Below are 21,554 nucleotides of genomic sequence, written 5' to 3'. Positions count from 1 at the left end.
AATTAGATTCTTGAACCCACTAGGATCGTTGTTGGGAGTCACCCACTGTAACCTCGTCCCGAATATAATCAAAATCCGATGCACTGCTAGCACATGAACACCCTCTCAAGGAAGCAACGAGCTGAATTATTTTCCTTGTACATCACCTCCACAAGAAGCATAAACTATGAGTCTTCCCAAAAACCTAAACATGAATCAATAAGGCCAAATGGAGAACACATCAATCAAATTCCTTGCCCGGATTAATCCTGATGTCTTTATTTTGTTAGTCATAATACCCCACCAATGCACCGATAACCAGAACCCGCACCAGTAGACAACCATGCGATCCCATCGTAGATGGTAGGGCTCCCCCACTTAGTTTTAAGCTACAATTTATAAACCTAGAACCCACAAATATTTTCCCTTCTCAGTTACCATGCTCCCGCACCGTCAACCCTCCAAATTTCTTGTAGTTTCTTACTAAACTTTTCATGAACATTCCGAATTATCAGCCATAATCGCATATTTGACCTTCTATTTCGTAGTAAGTAGAACTCTCTGTAGAAACTTCATCAAAATCACACAACCGCTGACCTGTCCACCGGAGATAGCCCACCTGTGGAATTACATATCGACATCTCCTAACGACGTTGCACTGGGTACAACTACCACAAAATTAGTAAACCTCTTGAGCCCATGCTCATCCACCAACTGTACAAGTCTGTTCATTCCCCATTGACATCAACTGAAAGTCCGACAATACATTCCAAACTAGAAGTCATGTTGCATCCCACGACAATCAAGTTTCCACACCGCTCTTCATTTCAAACAAACTTCTTTCTGCCATATTCAATATTTCTCAGTACAGTAACCACTATTTCAAATAAGGTCTGTAGACCTAGTCACTTTCCACCATGACTCACAAATCGTTTTAAACTTTCTCAAGGCATGTGATTATCCTACCACAGAATCTGCATGTTACTCTGCCTTTCTTAATTCGATCAAAACCATCTTCTTTAAGTAACTGCTCTACCTCTGCTTTTCATACTTGACCTGCTGGTAATTCAACCACCGTGAGACATCTCCCGCCATGTCCTTCCCCATACTTTGCTGCCCCAAAATATTGCCTCAAATCAAATCCATAGTCTGATTGCCTTTTCTCCACTGGAATTAAATGCCGAACTTCTAAATCATGCACCGAGAAATACCCATTTCAAGTCATCCACTGCCTCGACACATAAAAAAGCACCCAACCATTATACCAACACCGTGCGATCACAACTCATGAATATCACAATAATTCGTGCATAGCATCAAAACCATAGGAAGTACAAATACTGAACTGAAATGACAAGACATCCTTCTGCAAGGCGACGATAATAGACCACTCGAACACATAATGAAAACATCTTGCACCATATCTGCAGTACCACTACAACTCTTTGATGCCCAATTGATAACAAGCGCTTCACGTCGCATGAGATTGAGTGGGAAGGAAATAAAGGCATAAGCCCCCAAAGGAATCAAATCGCACGATGAGGAATCAAGGAAGTGAAGCTTTTCCTAACAGTTACATAGCCTCCTGATAATAAGTACATACTTCTCCGTACCGTTCCGCGAGACTCTACTAAACCTTCTTGTAACTAATAGATATACCTTGAAGTTTTCACGTACGGTCTAGCTCACTGGTATCTGGCCTGGTAGGAAGAACGTGGATGTGCACAAAAAATATGCAGAAGTGCAGTATGAGTACACCACAACGGTACCTAGTAAGTGCCAAGTCTAACCACGGTAGAGTAGTGATGAGGTTAAGTTAGGGCCTTACTGGAATAAAAAGGAAACAAGGCAGAAGATATAATAATATAATGAAATGACTAACAATTTAACAATGAGAAATTTCATAAAGGTAACAACACAGCAAATAGAGGTAAATAGTAGGGGCACTCCCGAGGTACCGCCTCGTAGTCCCAAATGTAAATACGCAATAGGGGAAGCTCGTGAGGTACCGCCTAGTAATCCCAAAAATAAATATGCAACAGGGGGAGCTCGAGGTACTGTCTTGTAGTCCCAAAGTAAATATGCAATAGGGACGCTCTCGAGGTACCGTTTGGTAGTCCAAAAAAGTAAATACATAACAGGGGGAGCTCCCGAGATACCGCCTCGTAGTCCCAAAAGTAAATATGCAATAGGGGGAGCTCCCGAGGTTCCTCCTCGTAGTCCAAAAGTAAATACACAATTCATAACCTATGGAACAACAAATTTACAGCAAGGAATCCTACAGTTAAAGACTGAATGCAAGATCAAGGAAGCAGGTAACTTAACTAAGCATGTTGCACAAATTCCAAGTAAGAGTTAAGACACGTAGGCATGCGACATTAGACTAAACATGATGACTACACAGGCTAGAGAAATTCAGTTAAGAAATTAAAAGAAAACTACTCAGCAAGAACCGTATTTTTCAACATATATCCCGATTATGCACTCGTCACCTCGCGTACGCAGCCTTCACGTATTTCAAATACCATAACAATACCAAAACCTAAGGGGCGTTTCCCTCACACAATGTTAGACAAGTCACTTACCTCAAACCAAGCTCAATCAGCCGACAAGAATGCATTTCCCTCGAATTTCCGATTCTGAACGACCCAAATCTAGCCAAAAGCAATTACATACTATAAATACAACTATAAGAAACTAATTTAAATAATGAAACTAGGACTTTAAAAATGAATTGAATAATCTTCCCAAAAGGTCGACCCGGGAACACGTCTTTGAATCATTTAAAAGTCACAAAATACGAATACACATTCGATATCGAGTTCAACCATACCAAAATTACTCAAATCCTACCTCAAATCGCTTTTAAATTCCCAAAATTCGGTCTAAGAACTTCCACCATTTTCCCCCAAATTTCTCACCCCTAATCCTTAATTGAATGAAGGAATAATTGATAGATTAGTGGATATTAATAAAAAATGAGTGTAGAATCCTTACCCAAATATTTCCTATGAAAATCTCTCAAAATTTCGCCTAAATCCGAGCTCTATCTCTAAATATATAAAGAAAATGGCAAACCCTCGATTTTTAAATCATCCTGCCCAGAACTTCCGCTTTTGCGGTTCAATTCAGCGGCGCCGCTTTAGCGGTCGACCAACTGTGGAAGGTCACTGACGCTGGCCAACCATTTCTGCGGTCCAAATCCGGCTTCTGCGGACCGACCTCCCAAGCTCTCGTCTGCTTCTGCGATCATCCTTGCGCAGAAGCGACTCCGTTTTTGCGGCCCTCACATCACACCTGCAACCACTAGCCACTTTCTCCAGCCCCGCATCTGCGCCCAGCCGCTCGCTTCTGCGAGCTCGCACCTGCAGTCAAACTTGCGCAGGTGCCATTGCACCAGAAGTGGTGCACTTTAGTCATTCACACAAGTCCAAATTTGTTCCAGATTCAATCCGAATCACACCCGGGACCTCCGGAACCCCGTCCGAATATACCAACAAGTCCTAAAATATCATACGAACTTAGTCGATCCTTTAAATCAAATCAAACAATGCTAAAAATATGAATTACACATCGATTCAAGCCTAATGAACTTTAAAACTTCAAACTTCTACATTCAACGCCAAACCTATCAAATCAAGTCCGATTGACCTCAAATCTAGCACATAAGTCATAATTGATATTACGGACCTGCTCCAACTTCCGAAACTGAAATCCGACCCCGATATCAAAAAGTCCACTCCGGGTCAAACTTTCTAAAAATCATCCAATTTCCAACTTTCGTCAATTAACGCTGAAATGATCTACGGACCTCCTAATCAATATCCGGACACGCTTCTAAGATGAAAATCACCCTACAACGCTATTGGAACCATCGATACTTCATTATGGAGTCGTCTTCACACAATTAAACCTACGGTGAATTCCCACGACTTAAAGCTTTCGAAATTAGAATTTCCCATCCAAATCAACTTTGAACTTTCCGAAATTCGATTCCGACTATGCGCAAGTCATAAAACATGAAGTGAAACTTCTTAAGGCCTCAAACCGCAGAACGACGTGCTAGGACTCAAAACGACTGGTCGGATCGTTACATAGAACTGGTATGTATTTTTTACCGGTTTCATGTGAAATTGTCATATAACGAAAATAATATTTGTAACGGATTCTGTCAATTCTATTTCATTTGTTACTATCATTATTTGAGAAATCAGATAGCTTTTTTTCGACTATTTCAAATATTTTATAAATAATCTTAGTTATAATAAATATTTATTTAGAGTTCTTTTATGTAATTTTCACGTATAAATTTTTGAAATTCTAAAAATCAATTTTCAAGTTGACTCATTAAAATTATAAGGTTTGACTCTCTTATTCTGCACTTAGCCATTGTTTTTAGGATGAATGTAGTATATTCTTCTTACAAGTTACAAGCATATTTTAAGTATTGAATCTAGCAAGTGGAGTCTCACTAGCTGGCATTGGATATACTCTTATTATAGGCTATATCCTAAGTCGCAAGTGATCTAAATTCTAATCCGCTACGGTATCATACAATTTGGTCCAATGATCTCTTCATTTTACATAGATATACTCTTTTAAACGCTTTGCAATTGCTTCTAACTTTCTCTCATTGACCACAGCGCTATCTAGTGCAGTACTATTCAAATACATCAAATAGGAGAACCAGTGGATAAGAGTTAAAGACCAAAAGCTGTTGTACTTAAGAGACCGAAGCTGGTGCAGACGTGCAGTCAACAGCTTTGTATAAATTACTCATACTCATCTAATTCATCAATTATATTAATTTATCCATCATGATGTTTAACACTGCTTGTACCTTTTCATTATTGAAAGTCATGGGAACTAAATTTCAACACCAACCTACTAATTCTCAAAATAGACTGATCCCACGAGCCGTTTACCTACTTGTGATTTGTTTATATAATAGCTAATTGCAGATTTCTCAGTTACAATAAGATCTCTTTTGTTATTTTCTTGTTGAGAAACTATGATATTGGAACGTCTAATACTCGTCTAGTTGATTGGGTGCTTAGATATTCATTGCCTCATTTGACCTTACAAATAAAAAGTAAATAATTAGGGTGGTACGTGAATTTTAAAGAATTCCCGAGAAAATTAAATATTCAGAAACAATATGGTTTGTTCTATTAATTATTGTATTGACGTAATGCCCCACTAGATCACCAGGATTTCGTCAAGACGGTTCAAAGGTATGACTACAGTACTATATATAGAAAAAAAGTTAGAAATAGTAAACAAGAATGCATTCAAATGGCAATTGGATAAGTTTAATTATTTGGCCATTTGCCCTGTACGTTTTAAAAAGTCTTTGTCAACAACCCATTTAAAATGTGTTAGCAGCCACTGTGATGATGTCATGATCAAAAGTGTTCGATGAAATTTGAGTGTATAAATAAAGGATTTACGAAAACTGGTGAATCCAAGCCATTAAGTTGCTATATATTCTCTGTCAAATACTAGAGACAGTGTGTTAATTCTTCCTCTAGTATAGAACTTGGCAAGTATGGGTAGAACTTTTGTAGCTGCACTAACTTTATTAGTGACTCTTCATGTTCTACTACCTGTTATGGTTTCTGCTGCTACAAAAGGAAAGATAGTAACAGTTTTGAGCATAGATGGAGGTGGCATCAGAGGCATTATTCCTGGCACCCTTCTTGCTTTCCTTGAATCCAAGCTTCAGGTATCCATTAACCACTTTATCTACATGCCTAGCTACTTTTAAATAGTATAATTTTAAAAATATTTATTTATTTCTATCTATACTTGTATATTGGTAGGGCGGAGACATCTTTATTAAGTCGTGTGTATTTTTTTAAAACCATTATTAACGATGAAAACTAATACAAAACTTAATTTAATTTGTAATAGAAAGTAAAACCTTTAAACTTTCATAATTTTGCACTCAAATCCACTTACAAGCCGAATTGTGACAATCAACTAATATTGCTTGTGTAAAATTCTGTGCATGCCTCTGTATATATATAGGATTCGACCTCATATATTTAACTTCGAAAATTTGTAGCATGTAATGATCCTCAACTTGTGTTGCTATTTTAGGACATAGATGGACCGGATGCAAGAATTGCAGACTATTTTGATGTTGTAGCTGGAACGAGCACAGGTGGACTAATAAGCACCATGCTCACAGCTCCAAACAAGGATAATCGCCCTTTATATGCAGCGAAAAATATTACCAATTTCTATATGGAGCACGGCTCTAAAATCTTTCCTGAGAGCAGGTTAGAACAGTTGATATATAATCGAGTGTTTTATTTTTCAATTATATACTAGTTTGCTGGACACAGTATCGATGAAAAAAATGTTTATATGTAAATGCAGCCGCAGCGGGTTTGTCAAGAGAATCACAAATTTATTTGGGGGCCCAAAGTATGACGGAAAATATCTAAAAACATTGGTTAAGTCAATATTAGGCAATCTTACTATGAAGCAAACATTGACTCAAACAGTCATCCCAGCTTTTGATATCAAGCGCCTTCAACCTATCGTCTTCACAACTGCTGATGTACAGTCCTCTTCACCTAAATAAATTTCACTATATTTCCTGCTTAATGTACATGATAGCCGGTTTATAGCCTTGTTCATATTAGATTAAATTATATATATTGTTGTAAATATTGGTATTAGTACAATTTAATCGATTATAACAGATTATTGCTCTATTTTCTAAGTTAGCGTATCATATTTGGCTATTTGCTATAAAAAATTATGTTAACTTATACATTGTAAGTATATATGCAAAACTTAAACTCATTCATATTTATGTACGTTGTACAGGCCAAAACTCACGTCTCTAGGGATGCTCTACTATCTGACATCTGCCTTAGTACCTCTGCAGCACCCACCTATTTCCCTGTACATTATTTTGAGACCAAGGATGCTCAAGGGAAAACACGTACATTTGATCTCATTGATGGAGGTGTAGCTGCAAATAATCCAGTGAGTAGCCATTAGATAAAGAAACAGACTACTTATAAATTTCTTTGTCAAAATTCCCATATTTGATCAGACTTGTCGATAAATTTACTCGCAGACTCTAGTGGCAATTAGTCACATTTCGAAAGAAATCATGTTAGGGAAATCCCAATACGAGGGCATGGAACCAATGGACTGTAAGAAAATGATGGTTCTGTCATTGGGGACTGGTATAGGCAAGGAGGAAAAGAAGTATAGCGCAGCCGTGGCTTCCTCGTGGGGTGTACTTGGTTGGTTGTACAACAATGGTGCAAGTCCATTGCTAGACGTTTTTGGTGATGCAAGTGCTGATATTGTGGATATACACCTTTCCACCATGTTTCAGTCCCTTCAAAACGAAAAGAACTATCTTCGAATTCAGGTACCAAGATTAGTATTACTAGTATTTTTCTCCCTTCATGTACACTTTATAGTATTGTTTTTTTTTTTTTATAAGGGTGTCCGGAGTTAATTTCGTGTGTTGTCACTAACATTAAGTTACAAAATTATTTTTATAACACTAAAATAATCGATTTTACCAACTTTAATATTAAGGTTACTAAACTTTACCCGCTATAATAGTAGTAATTAAAATCATAAAACTATATCTTGTGTCACGTTAAAGTAACTATATACACTTTGTCTACTATAACGGTAAAGTCACTAAAGTTTACAATCTATAACAACAAAACATGTTCATCAAGGTGATGTTAGTGTTAGAGTAGGTAAAATTTCTGATGTTACTGTTGAAACAGGATAAAAATTCATTTATTTGAATGTAGCAAATAATAGTCCCCGGGATTTTACTATTATAGCGGGTAATTCAATTACTTAAACCTGATAAAAAAATTAATAATTTTGTAACTCAATTGTTATAGTAGATCATTTACCATGCATAAAATTAATCCGGAAATAAATTAATAACATGTTATAGTTTATGCATGGTAAATGATCTAGTATAACAATTGAGTTCCAAAATTATTAAGTTGATGTATATAACATAAATTCCAGGCCAGCACACACACATATATACACACACTTCATGTTGATTTTATGTATTTGTGCAGGATGATAGTTTGACCGGGGAGGCTGCATCTATGGATATTTCAACCACAAAGAACATGAAAACACTTGTGCAAATTGGTAATGATCTATTAAAGAAGCCTGTGTCAAGAGTTAACTTAGACACCGGTCGCTATGAACAAGTTTCTGGTGAGGGGACCAATGAAGAAGCTCTTATTCGCTTTGCTAAGTTGCTTTCAGAGCAAAGAAAACTTCGACAGCCAGCGGAGGAGTTCACCTCCACTAGGAAAATACTCCAAGAATCTGTCAAACACCAATAAGGGAAAAGTCTTACATGTTTATCTTTTTTCTTTGAATTTTCATAAGCTGTAGGCAGTTTTATGTAAAATTGGAAAAAAGAAGAATGAAATTCTCCGTGTTTCTCTAATTGTTGGTTGTTACAAGCCTCAACCGATTGCTTCTTTCACAACTGATGCATCTCCTTCAGTACATGAAGAAATTCAGGGAACCAAATTATAAACAAAAATGATAATTTTAAATTATCATTTTTTACTATAAATTATTATCTTAATTACTGGCATTAAAGATTTATACGGCACATGTCCAGTTTAATTCCAATCCATCTATTGTCACTTGATCGGAGTTTCAACATAAATCCAATTTATTGCTCCTCTTTCTTCCTTCTTTTAGTTGGACTCTTGGAGCTATCCACTACTAGAAATTCGGTAAAAACCGACCAAAAAAACCGACCAACGTTGGTTGGTAATGGCAAAAAACCGACCAAAACGCGACCATTTACGTGTGGACGGTATTTTTGTGGTCGGAAAGGAATACCGACCAAAGTTGGTCGGAAATTACCGACCAACTTTGGTCGGTCAATTAAATTCAAAAAAACAATATTGCAAAAAAAACCGACCAAAGTTGGTCGGCTTTTTTCGACCAAAGTTGGTCGGTATTTTAATTATGTAAAAAAAAATTTACCATCTGGGAATCGAACCGGGGTCTGTACTGTGGCAGGATACTATTCTACCACTAGACCATTTGTACATTTTGTTTTAAGACTGTCTTTTATTTGATTTATACTCTTTAATTGTATTTTCGCACGAAAATAACCGACCAAAGTTGGTCGGTTTTATTAAAAAGTAAAATTACCGACCAAAGTTGGTCGGTTTTTTTAAATGACCCGCCGAATTAACCGACCAATTTTGGTCGGTTTTTTTAATATTAATTTTTATTTATATTAATTAAAAAACTGACCAAAGTTGGTCGGTTTCTTGAAACATAAATTTCGCTGGACTCAAAAATAGTTTCCCGCATTTTTGCGCCAAAGAAAACCGACCAAAGTTGGTCGGTTTCGTAAAAAAATAAAAAAAATAAAAAATATTTTGAAAAACCGACCAACTTTGATCGGTTTTTTTACCGACCAAAGTTGGTCGGTCGACCTTGGTCGGTTTTTGCCGAATTTCTAGTAGTGATCGAAATTCAATTTCCCGGAGATTTCCTCGGTTTATTGATGTTTCCGGTCTTTAAGGATCATATTATTTGTAAGATAAAATTTTCTCTCGCTATGTTTGCACCAAACCAACTATGAATATAAATGTTTATCACTAAATCATGATTGAATAACTATGTTTTCTCGTATTAATTAATTTATCATTGTTTAACTATAACAAACTGGTATAATTTGATGTAAATATTGAGTGTAGGTAGGTCTCCCACTTGAAGAGCCATGATTAAATCATTAATTTGGTCTCCGGAATTCGCTGATCCGAGTAATTCAGATTCATCACACATAGAGCCCATTTAAGGTGAAAATGTTCCCTACCCAAAAATATCCAGGTTCTAAGGTGTAACGATCCGACTGGTCGTTTTGAGTTCTAGCGCGTCGTTTAGCAGTTTGAGGCCATGAGTAACTTCACTTCAGATATTATGACTTGTACGCGTAGTCTGAATTGAGATTCAGGGAGTTCAGAGTAGATCTGGAAAGAAAATTCTCTTTTTGGAAGCTTTAAGTTGGAAGAATTAACTAAGGTTGGATTTTTGAGTAAACGATCTTGGAATCAGGATTTGAAGGTTCCAAACAGATTCGTATGATGATTTCAGACTTGGGCGTATGTCCGGATCAGGTTTTGGATGACTCCGGAGTGTTTCAACGCCTATTATGGAAGTTGACATTTTGGAAGAATTTCATAAATTTGGGTTGAAGTGTATTTCAATGTTATCAATGTCTGTTTAGGATTCCGAGTCTGGGAATAGCTCTGTATGGTGATTCTAAAATTGGGAGCGCATCCGTAAGTGGATTCGGAGGTCCATAGGTCATTTTGGAATCATTTGGCTAAAGCTGAAAATTTGAAGATTTTTGAGAAATTTGACCGAAAGTGGACCTTTTGATATCGGGGTCAGAATTCGATTTCGAAAGTTGGAGTAGGTCTATAATGTCAATTATGACTTGTGTGCAAAATTTGAGTACAATAGGACGTGATTTAATAGGTTTCGGCATCGATTTTAGAAGTTGAAGTTTCAAAGTTCATTAAGTTTGAATTGGGGTGCGATTCATTATTTTGATGTTATTTGATGTGATTTGAGGTCTCAAGCAAGTTTGTGTTATGTTATGGGATTGGTTGGTATGATTGGATGGGTCTGGGAGGCCTCGGGTGTGTTTCGGGGTAATTTCGGATCATTTTCGGGCTGTTTTGGAACTGTTGATTCTGGTGTCTGGTTTCCTTCTTCGCGAACGAGAAGGAAGTCCCGTATTCGCGAAGAAGAATTTTTGGGGGTGCTGGATTTGGCTTCGTGAACGTGTAGGAGGGCTCGCGAACGCGAAGAGGTGCTTGAGGAACCTACGCGAACGCGAGGGGCCAGTCGCGAGCGCATTGAAGGAAATGGAGGAGCTGGGCCTGGAGCCATTTAGCCTTCGCGAATGAGGAGCTCCAACTGCGAACATGAAACAGTGGAGCCAGGAACCTTCGCGAATGCGAGGCTAGAACGCGAACGCGAAGAGGAAATTGAAGGTCGTGCAAGTTTGGCCTTCGCGAACGCGAGGGCATTTCAGCATTCGCGAAGAAGGAGTCGGACTGGGCAGTGAGATGTTTTAAAACGGGATTTTTGGCCATTTTCACTTCATTTCCTCCATGGGAGCCAGTCTTGGGGCGCTTTTGGAGCTCCATCTTCATCATCTATGTCAAGGTAAGTGATTCTCACATATTACAAGTTAAATACATGGTTTATATATGGATTTAGACATGGAAATTAGTAGAAATTGTGGGATTTTGGTAGAAAACCTTGAAATTGGTATTTTTTGGAATTTAACCACGAATTTGGGTAAGGAATTGGAAATGAATTATATATTTGAGTTTGTGAGGCTATGGGTAATGGTTATCTTCAAAAAATTTCGGAATCCGGGCACGTGGGCCTGAGGGTTGCTATATCAATTTTTCGAGCGGAGTTAGAAATTTTTATAAATTGATTAATTATGAATATTAGAGTATATTTTGATTGGGTTGCAACTTATTTGACTAGCTTTGGAGTGACGGGCATCGGTTTGAGGTGTTAGGGAGGATTTGGAGCTGGTTATGGAATTTCGGAGCGAGGTAAGTCTCCTTTCTAACCTTTTAAGAGGAAATTAACCCCATAGGTGAACTAAATTATTGTGTGATTCTATTTGTGGAGGCTACGTACGCACGAGGTGACGAGAGCCTGTACGTAGTTACTAGCTATGCCTATGTCCGGGTAGTTTTTGGCTCACATTACGCCTTGTTGATATTGTTATTGATTGTGCTTATTGTCTGCCTAGAGAGGGAGCGAGATTGAGTTTGCTTATTAAATATTTTGAAAGGATTTGAAATTGAAGAACTTAAGATTTAAAAGGTTTCATTTGAACTTCGTAATTTCGAAAAGGATTGAGTAATGCTATAATAGCTTAAGAAATATATGTGTAACCGCGTCGCATGTATGTTTCGCGTTCGGGGTAATTTCCTTTAAAGGCTACAAGCTGAATTTCCCTTATTTTGAAAAGAATCAAGAAAGAAATATCATCTTAATGTTAAATTTATATTTGACCGCTTCACAAGTATGATCCACGAGCGAGGAGATTCCTTAAATTTATATTTGACCGCATCGCACGTATGATTCGTGAGCGGGGTATTTCCTTCTACCACTCTTATGGGATCGGGGCGTTCGCCTCGGCAGGATTTATGTACCACACTCTCATGGGAGCGGGCCGTTCACCTCGGCACTTCCTATATATATATATATATATATATATATATATATATATATATAATCCTCATGGAATCGTGCATAATATTTGGCAAGAAACCAGTATGATCCGCGAGCGAGGAGATTCCTTAAATTTAAATTTGACCGCATCGCACGTATGATTCGCGAGCGGTGTATTTCCTTCTACCACTCTTATGAGATCGGGGCGTTCGCCTCGGCAGGATTTATGTACCACACTCTCATGGAAGCGGGCCGTTCGCCTCGGCACTTCCTATATATATATATATATATTATCCTCATGGAATCGTGCATAATATTTGGCAAGAAACCAGTGTATCTGAGGGTTTTTTCCTGATTTGAATTATGACAACCTCTTTGATGAAATCCACTATATCTATATATATATATATATATATATATATATATACACACACACACTCCGATTACGGAGGGAACTTGCCAGTTGAGAACTTGAGTAAATTGTAAAGAGGAAAATTATACCACGTATTTTATTCCTTTTGTTTCATATATTTATTGTCTCATATTTATTCATTTCTTTACTATTCCTGATATTATTGGACCACTAGTAAGTGTCAAAGCCGACCCCTCGTCACTACTTCTTTTGGGTTAGGCGGGATACTTACTGGGTAAGCGTTAATTTACGTACTCATGCTACACTTGCTGCACATTTTTGTGCAGCTACACATATGCTTAGCGGCCTTGTGGGCGCATAGGCGCGATTAAGGTAGGGACTTAGGTGAGCTGCATTCTTTATGATGATCCGCAGTCAACGGAGTCTCCCTCAGTGTATTGTATTTTCTTTTCTGTCCAAATTTGTATCCCGGACAGTTATTGTATTTTATTTTATCTTCCTAGTTGATGCTCATGCACTTGTGACACCGGGTTTTGGGATGATTATGAGTTGTGCTGTTTTGGAATTTTTAAAGATATTATTATTTATTTTGTAAGCTTTATCTTTTACGATTTAAATTGAAGGAAAATATGATTTCAAAAGTAACAAAAATGAGAACCCATTCAAGTATTCATTGTTGGCTTGCTTGACAGTGGTGTCCGGTGCCATCACTATCTTTATGGATTTTTGGTCATGACAATATGGCATCAGAGCACTAGGTTCACTTAGGTCTCACGAGTCATGAGCAACTCTAGTAGAGTTTCGCGGATCGGTACAGAAACATCTGTACTTATCTTCGAGAGGTTGCAGGGTTGTTAGGAGCACTTCCCTTCTTGATTCCTCATCGTGCGATTTGATTCCTTTGAGGCTTATGCCTTCATTTCCTTCCCATTCAAGCGCTTGTTATAAATCAGGAATTTGAGGAATTGTAATGGTACTACAGATGTGGTGCAGGATGTTCCTCCCTGCGTAATCTCTTTGGACGATTGTCGTCGCCTTATGGAAGGATGTTCTGTCATTTCAGCTTAGTATCAGTATTACCTAAGGTTCGAGATTTGGCTTTGATTATTATGACGATTCATGCGTTGCTATCACAAAATGTTTGTGTAATGGTAGGATGCTTGTATATGCGTCGGAACAATGAATGACTTGGAAAGGGGTTTACTCAGTGCATGACTCAGAGGTTCAGTATTTATTTTTGGCGGAGAAAAGGCAATTGGCCTATGAAGGTTCAGGATTGGGTTGATGGAGAAATGAGAATTGGTATTTTCGAGCGTCGTATAATATGATATAGGAGATGGTTCTAGAGAAGCGGTTGTCAGAGGTAGCAGAGTGTAACAATTTCGGAATCAGATGGATATTTTTAATATTGGGATCGAGAAAGATGATCTTCGGAAAGGTTTAAAGTTAGTAGCAATCTATTCGTTCAAGTGCTCTGGATATAGATAATGATTTGAGGCAACAACTGGGTAGCGAAGGATGAGGAAGGGCAAGTGAGACGGTGTCTTGCGGTGGTTAAGTTTCCAGAAAGCTAATTGTGAAGCAGAAATCGGGTAGTTGCTTAAAGGAGAGAGTTTGACCAAAGTGGGAGAGTGGCAAAGTAGCATATGGGTTCCGTGGTAGGATAGTTGAACTCTTTGAGGAAAGTTTTGAGTGATTTGAGATTCACGGTGGTCAATGACCAGGTCTACGGTCTAAATTTGGAATATTGGCTGCTATATTGAGGAAGATTGTGTGTGACAGGAGGGAGTTGCTTAATATGAAGAGGAATGCAACACGACTCTGGATTGGAATGTATTGTCGCACCCTTAGTTGATGTCCATGAGGAGTGAACGGACTTGTACAGCTGGTGAATGAGCATAGGCTCATGATGGTTTATTGGCTTAGTGGTAATTGTATTCGGGGCAGTGTTGTTGGAGGATGTCGACATGGAATTTCCACAGGTGGGATATCTCCTGTGAGCAGGTTAGCGGTTGCGTGGTGTTGATGAAGCTTCTATGAAAAATTTTACTATTTATCCAGTAAGAGGTCGAATATGTGAATGTGGCTAGTGATTCAGAATGTTCATGAGATATTTAACATAAGGAATCTTGGCGGGTTCCAGGGTTATGCAATGGTAGCTTCAACCAAATTGGGAGAGCCCCACCGTCTATGATTGGATTACGTAGTTGTCAACTTGTGTGGCTTCTGGTTATCGGTGTATTGGTGGGTTATTGCGACTAAGGAAAGAAAACATCAGTGGTAGTTTGAGCAAAGGATTTGAGGAATGTGTGTTGTCTTTGGCCTTATCGGTTCATGTTCAGTTTTTTGGAAAGACTTGGAGTCTATGCTTCGTGTGGATGCGATGTATAAGGAAAGAAATTCAGTCGGTTGCTTCTTTGAGAGGGTGTACACGTGCTAGCAGAGCCGTGGAGTTGATTACATTCGGGACCAAGTCAGAGTGGGTGACTCGCAGTAATGGTTCTAGTGGGTTTAAAAATTCAAAGTGCGGTGCCTAAGGATTTTGAGCCAGTAGTATGGTTGAGTATTGATCTTTTGCAGATTATGAAAAGGGGCTTGGAGTGTTCTATGTTATCTTCGGTCTGCGGTGTAGTATTGGAGGAATGAGAGAAAATAACTTCGGACTCATAGAGGAATTATTAGAATGGTGTGCGAGTTAAAGATGCGAATATGCGCACAAGGAGGGTATGAGATAGTTCATAGGTTTGAGACAGCGTGGTCTCATAAAATAAGGTCACTCGGGATGAGTGCGGAATTAGGTTCGTGATGTAGTGAATGAATGGAGCTATTATTATTTCTAAGGCAAGTTAAGAATAAATTGGGAAAAGACAGGTCGGCTAACAATGGTTGAATTGGCATGATGGTGGCAATGATCAGTTCCTTCAGCGCATTGAGTTATGCATGTGAATTTTTAGCGGTACGTGCGAGGCTTGACGGCCGCCGTAATTGATTTTATTTGGAGGAATTCAAGTATTATGGCATGTTATGTGTAGATGGATCCCGGAAGAGTTATGGTGGTTTAGACCACTACTTGAGATTAGTATTTTCTGCGGATATGAGAATTCAGTCACGTGTTGCAATGGCTATATTGAAATGAGTTAAGTAGAAGATTTCTATATGATGAAGTGTTTACCCTATTAGTGGTTCAGGAGTTATAATGAAATTCTTGTACTCTTGCGCATTGGCGTGATTAAGTGCATCAAGTAGCATAGGATTCGAAAGTTGAGGATTCAAGATTGCGGTTTGATGTTGACAAGGATGCCATGAGCTCAGATGAGCAGGAAAATGATTTAGATGTTTAAAGTAAGATGGTATTGTTTTCAGCATTGCCTAAGGTCAATGTCATGTGTAAGAGGCCTTGTGTATTGATTTGTGGATTCTTGATTTGCTTTACAGCTTTAGTGTGGTCGGTGGTATAGATGTGCAGACTTGTTACCTGGTGCGGAAGGTCGTGGGAGCGTATCCCATGGGAAGTTTGTATAAGTGTGACGTGTAGTCACTTGATTGATTGAAGAATTGAAACCAAGTATGAAGATTATGGTAATATCGCTAATTTGAGAACTTATACCTGGAGCGCTCGGTTCATTTGGCCGTGGACTATGGAAGTTTATTCCAGTTATGATGGTTGTTCTTGTGTGTTATGGGAGAAAGGGGTTATTTATGGACCCTTAAAAGGTTATTAACCTAGTACGGTGCGATGAGAATTGGCTTGAGGTCCGTGGATGGATTTAAATATGAATATGGGCTCTATATCAGACCGGATGTGTTCATTTCAGCATAGCGCTCCTTATGGAAGAGTATTCGGATGTTGGATGTCGTTTCATCGTCGGCTATTTCATGTAATACTATATTGTGCCGTGTGAGTTGTGAAACGGATTGATAAATTTCTTATGTGTTGAGGTTCCACGTAGCGATGGTGTTATGTGAGCAGGATGGCTCTCGAGATTCAGATCATATATCGCACCTTAGTTGTGCTTGAGTTTTGTAGCGTATGGCACTTTCGGTCCTCCCAGGGATGGTATTATGCATTTAGTGTGCTTGTGTCCGATATTCGGATATTTTATAGTAATGAGCATTCTAACTCGGTAAGTATTTCCTTATAGATTTTTTTTGTGCGGATTGGGTGGCACGCCGCCACGGGTATATTGTTTGGATCGGTTTGCACGCCGCAACAGTGTGATGTTGAGTACAGTCCCCTCTATCTATTTTCGTGTGTTTTGTTTTCCATTTTCTGAGGAAGGTTCATGACACATTTTTGGTTGTCTAATGAGTTACGTGGGTTGATTAGTCCCTCCCAGAGTTTATTTTTCTTATGTATCACGTCGAGTTTGTAGCCTATTGGCTCATTGTGGCATCACATGAGACTTTTGGTAGCGTCTGAGGTGGCTTATTGCCTGAACAACTTATACTGGGTGAGGCGAGATTATTGGATCCGGGATCAGTGTGATCGAATTATATGAAGTATAGTAAAGAGAAAATATCATTATTTGGTTCATAATGAGGTGATGATTCTAGTCAAGAGGAGAGGTTCAATGGTTTGTTGACTTGGCAGTTGGTTATGAATTTCTACACATCTCTTCCGTCATGGCGGTATTGCCAGAGTTGAAACAAGACATATATGTCATGAGGTGTATTGTGAGCATCGGATTCGTGAGATTTCGTCTATTATGATCAGATAATGTTATTATGGTCATGTGAATGTTACGGTACATGGTGTGAATTCAGCAAAGGTATGCAGTCATGTTCTAGTACATCGTGTGGTGATTGATACGGTGTTCGTATGCGGGAAGTCGACCTGGCAGAGAATTCCGGATGTTGGAACTGGGCTCTAAGGCTTATTTGCCTAAATAAAAGAGAATATCTTCAAATTTGATCGAGCTAATGTGCTCAACTGAGTTATGGTAGCACGGGTAGGTGCACGAGGTGTTAAACAGTGATTTTGGACAACTCTAGCGCAGTTTTTAGCATATTCGTGGACGAACGTATGTTTAAGTGGGAGAGAATGTAATGACCCGGCATATCATTTTGAGATCTAGCGTGTCGTTCAATAGTTTGAGGCCATGAGCAACTTCATTTCAAGTATTATGACTTGTACGCGTAGTCGGAATTGAGATTCAAGGAGTTCAGAGTTGATTTGGAAAGAAAATTCTCATTTCGGAAGCTTTAAGTTGGAAGAATTGACTAAGGTTGGATTTTTGAGTAAACGATCTCGGAATCGGGATTTGAAGATTCCAACAGGTTCGTATGATAATTTCATACTTGGACGTATGTCCGGATCGGGTTTTGGATGACCTAGAAGCGTTTCAGAGCCTATTGTGGAAGTTGACATTTTGGAAGAATTTTATAAATTTGGGTTGAAGTGCATTTCAATGTTATCCATGTCTGTTTGAGATTCCGAGTCTGGGAATAGATCCGTATGGTGATTCTGGAATTGGGAGCACGTCCAGAAGTGTATTCGGAGGTTCGTAGTTCATTTTGGAGTCATTTGGCTAAGGTTAGAAATTTGAAGGTTTTTGAGAAGTTTGACCGGAAGTGGACTTTTTGATATCGGGGTCGAAATCTGATTCCAGAAGTTAGAGTAGGTCCGTAATGTCAATTATGACTTGTGTACAACATTTGAGGACAATCAGACGTGGTTTGATAGGTTTCGGCATCAATTTTAGAAGTTGAAGTTTCAAAGTTCATTAAGTTTGAATTGGGGTGCGATTCATGATTTTGATATTGTTTGATGTGATTTGAGGTCTCAAGCAAGTTTGTGTTATGTTATGGGACTGGTTGGTATGATTGGACGGGGTCCGAGAGGCCTCGGGTGTGTTTCGGGGTGGTTTCGGATCTTTTCGTGTTGTTTTGAAACTGTTGATTCTGGTGTTTGGTTTCCTTCTTCGCGAACGTGAAGGAAGTCCCGCGTTCGCGAAGAAGAAATTCTGGGGGTGCTGGATTTGGCCTACGCGAACGCGAAGAGGTGCCAAAGGAACTTATGCAAACGCGAGGGCCAGTCGCGAACGCGTTGAAGGAAATGGAGGAGCTGGGCCTGGAGATATTTAGCCTTCGTGAACGTGGAGCTCCAACCACGAACGCAAAGCAGTGGAGCCAGGAACCTTCGCGAACGCGAGACTTGACCGCGAACGCGAACACGAAGAGGAAATTGAAGGTCGTGCAAGTTTGGCCTTCGCGAATGCGAGGGCATTTCCGCGTTCGCGAAGAAGGAGTCGGACTAGGTAGTGAGATGTTTTAAAACGGGATTTGTATCCATTTTCACTTCATTTCCTCCATGGGACCCGGTCTTGGGCCGATTTTGGAGCTCCATCTTCATCACCTATGTCAAGGTAAGTGATTCCCACCTATTACTAGTTAAATACATGGTTTATATGTGGATTTAGACATGGAAATTAGTAGAAATTGTGGGGGTTTAGTAGAAAACCTAGAAATTAGTATTTTTTGGAATTTAACAACGAATTTGGGTAAGGAATTGAAAATGAATTATATATTTGAGTTCGTAAGGCTATGGGTAGTGGTTATCTTCGAATATTTTCGGAATCTGGGCACGTGGGCATGATGGTTGCTTTATCGATTTTTCGAGCGGAGTTAGAAATTTTTATAAATTGATTAATTATGAATATTAGAGTATATTTTGATTGGGTTGCAACTTATTGGACTAGCTTTGGAGCGACGGGCATCGGTTTGAGGTGTTAGGGAGGCTTTGGAGCCGGTTATGGAATTTCGGAGCGAGGTAAGTCTCCTTTCTAACCTTGTAAGAGGGAATTAACCCCATAGGTGAACTAAATTATTATGTGCTTTTATTTTTGGGGGCTACGTACGCACGAGGTGACGAGAGCCCGTACGTAGTTACTAGCTATGCCTATGTCCGGGTAGTTTTAGGCTCACATCAAACCTTGTTGATATTGTTGTGGATTACGCTTATTGTCTACCTTGAGAGGGAGCGAGATTGAGTTTGCTTATTAAATGTTTTGAAAGGAGTTGAAATTGAAGAACTTAAGATTTAAAAGGTTTCATTTGAACTTCGTAATTTCGAAAATGATTGAGTAATGTTGTAATAGCTTAAGAAATCTATGTGTAACCGTGTCGCATGTATATTTCGCGAGCGGGGTAATTTTCTTAAAAAACTACAAGCTGAATTTCCCTTATTTTGAAAAGAATCAAGAAAGAGATATCATCTTAATGTTAAATTTATATTTGACCGCGTCGCAAGTATGATCTGCGAGCGAGGAGCTTCCTTAAATTTATATTTGACCGCGTCGCACGTATGATTTGCGAGCGGGGTATTTTTTTCTACCACTCTTATGGGATCTGGGCGTTCGCCTCGGCAGGATTTATTTACCACTCTCATGGAAGCGGGCCATTCGCCTCGGCAGTGTACAGTTTACTTTTATCTTGGATCGGGTCGTACGCCTCGTCACTTCTATATATATATATATATATATATATATATATATATATATATATATATATATATATATATATATATCCTTATGGAATCGTGCGTAATATTTGGCAAGAAGCCAGTGTATCTGAGGGTTTTTCCCTGATTTGATTGGCAAGAACCTCTTTGATAAAATCCAATATATATATATATATATATATATATATATATATATATATATATATATATATATATATATATCTATGTGTGTGTATGCTCCGATTACGGAGGGAACTTGCCAGTTGAGATCTTGAGTAAATTGTAAAGAGGAAAATTGTAACACGTATTTTATACTTGTTTGTTTCATATATTTACTTTGTCTCATATTTATTCACTTCTTTACTGTACCTGATATTATTGGACCACTAGTAAGTATCGAAGTCGACTTCCGTTACTACTTCTTCGGGGTTAGGCGGGATACTTACTGGCTACGCGTTGATTTACGTACTCATGCTACATTTGCTGCACATTTTTGTGCAGGTACACATATGTTTAGCGGCCTTCTCGGCGCAGAGGCGCGATTATGGCAGAGACTTAGGTGAGCTGCATTCTTTACGACGATCCGCAGCCAACTGAGTCTCCCTCAGAGTATTGTATTTTCTTTTCTGTCCAAACTTGTATCCCGGACAGCTATTGTATTTTATTTTGTCTTCCTAGTTGATGCTCATACACTTGTGACACCGGGTTTTGGGATGATTATGAGTTGTGCTGTATTGAAATTTTTAAAGATATTATTATTTATTTTGTAAGCTTCATCTTTTACGATTTAAATTGAAGGAAATATGATTTCAAAAGTAACAAAAATAAAAACTCATTTAAGTATTCATTATTGGTTTGCGTAACAGTGATGTCCGGCTCCATCACGACCTTTATAGATTTTGGGTCGTGACATAAGGGGTTCGAACCTGAACACCGATTAAGAGTGCAGTGATCATATCTCATTCATCCCATTACCTTCCTTTTGGTGTTAATTGTTTTTTTTTTTTTTTTGCACGTCTAAGAAACGAATGTATTTTAAAAAATAACCTAGTTTTCAAGAAAGATTGAGAATACTTTTTTCACCAAGTTGTACTTTGTTTCAGTAAACAACAGCAATCGTGTTCTTCAATGTGCAGCACGGTCTCTTTTTCCCGGAGGAAAGATAATATTACCACATTAATAATTCTTGCAAACGTGATTGGGAGATAAATTATTTATATTCTTTATTGACCTCCTTAAAGTAGGGTAAGTCCAATACTGTCCATTTAAATCGTTTGCTTGGCGATTAGGAGTCGTAAAATTTTAATCATAGGAATTGCTAAAGAAGTGATCGAGGCCAATTAAGGACTGATATAAATAAATAAAAGCTTCAATTACACCTCAAAATCACTTATAAATTCCCCACAAAATGGGATCAGGCTCTACAAAGAAAGAAAGAAAATTTTTGTCATGTGGCGCCTTGACGGAATACATGCATATTTAAAT

The 21,554-nt window shown here is 38.5% G+C and overlaps 1 protein-coding gene across 1 annotated transcript; it reads left to right on the top strand.

Moving 5' to 3' along the window:
• Nucleotides 1-5,438: 5,438 nt before the first annotated feature.
• LOC104087061 (patatin-like protein 2) lies at nucleotides 5,439-8,446 on the top strand. Its single transcript, XM_009591455.4, has 6 exons — nucleotides 5,439-5,704; nucleotides 6,082-6,263; nucleotides 6,364-6,547; nucleotides 6,820-6,981; nucleotides 7,076-7,378; nucleotides 8,064-8,446. Exons 1-6 carry the CDS (start codon nucleotides 5,528-5,530, stop codon nucleotides 8,337-8,339), a joined length of 1,284 nt encoding a protein of 427 aa, XP_009589750.1. The 5' UTR covers nucleotides 5,439-5,527; the 3' UTR covers nucleotides 8,340-8,446.
• The last annotated feature ends 13,108 nt before the right edge of the window (nucleotides 8,447-21,554 follow it).

Source organism: Nicotiana tomentosiformis, chromosome 2 (genome assembly GCF_000390325.3).
Source record: "Nicotiana tomentosiformis chromosome 2, ASM39032v3, whole genome shotgun sequence".
In the NCBI taxonomy this organism is placed as follows: Eukaryota; Viridiplantae; Streptophyta; class Magnoliopsida; order Solanales; family Solanaceae; genus Nicotiana; species Nicotiana tomentosiformis.
Note: the sequence above shows the minus strand (reverse complement) of the source record. Positions and strands in the feature narration are given on the sequence as shown.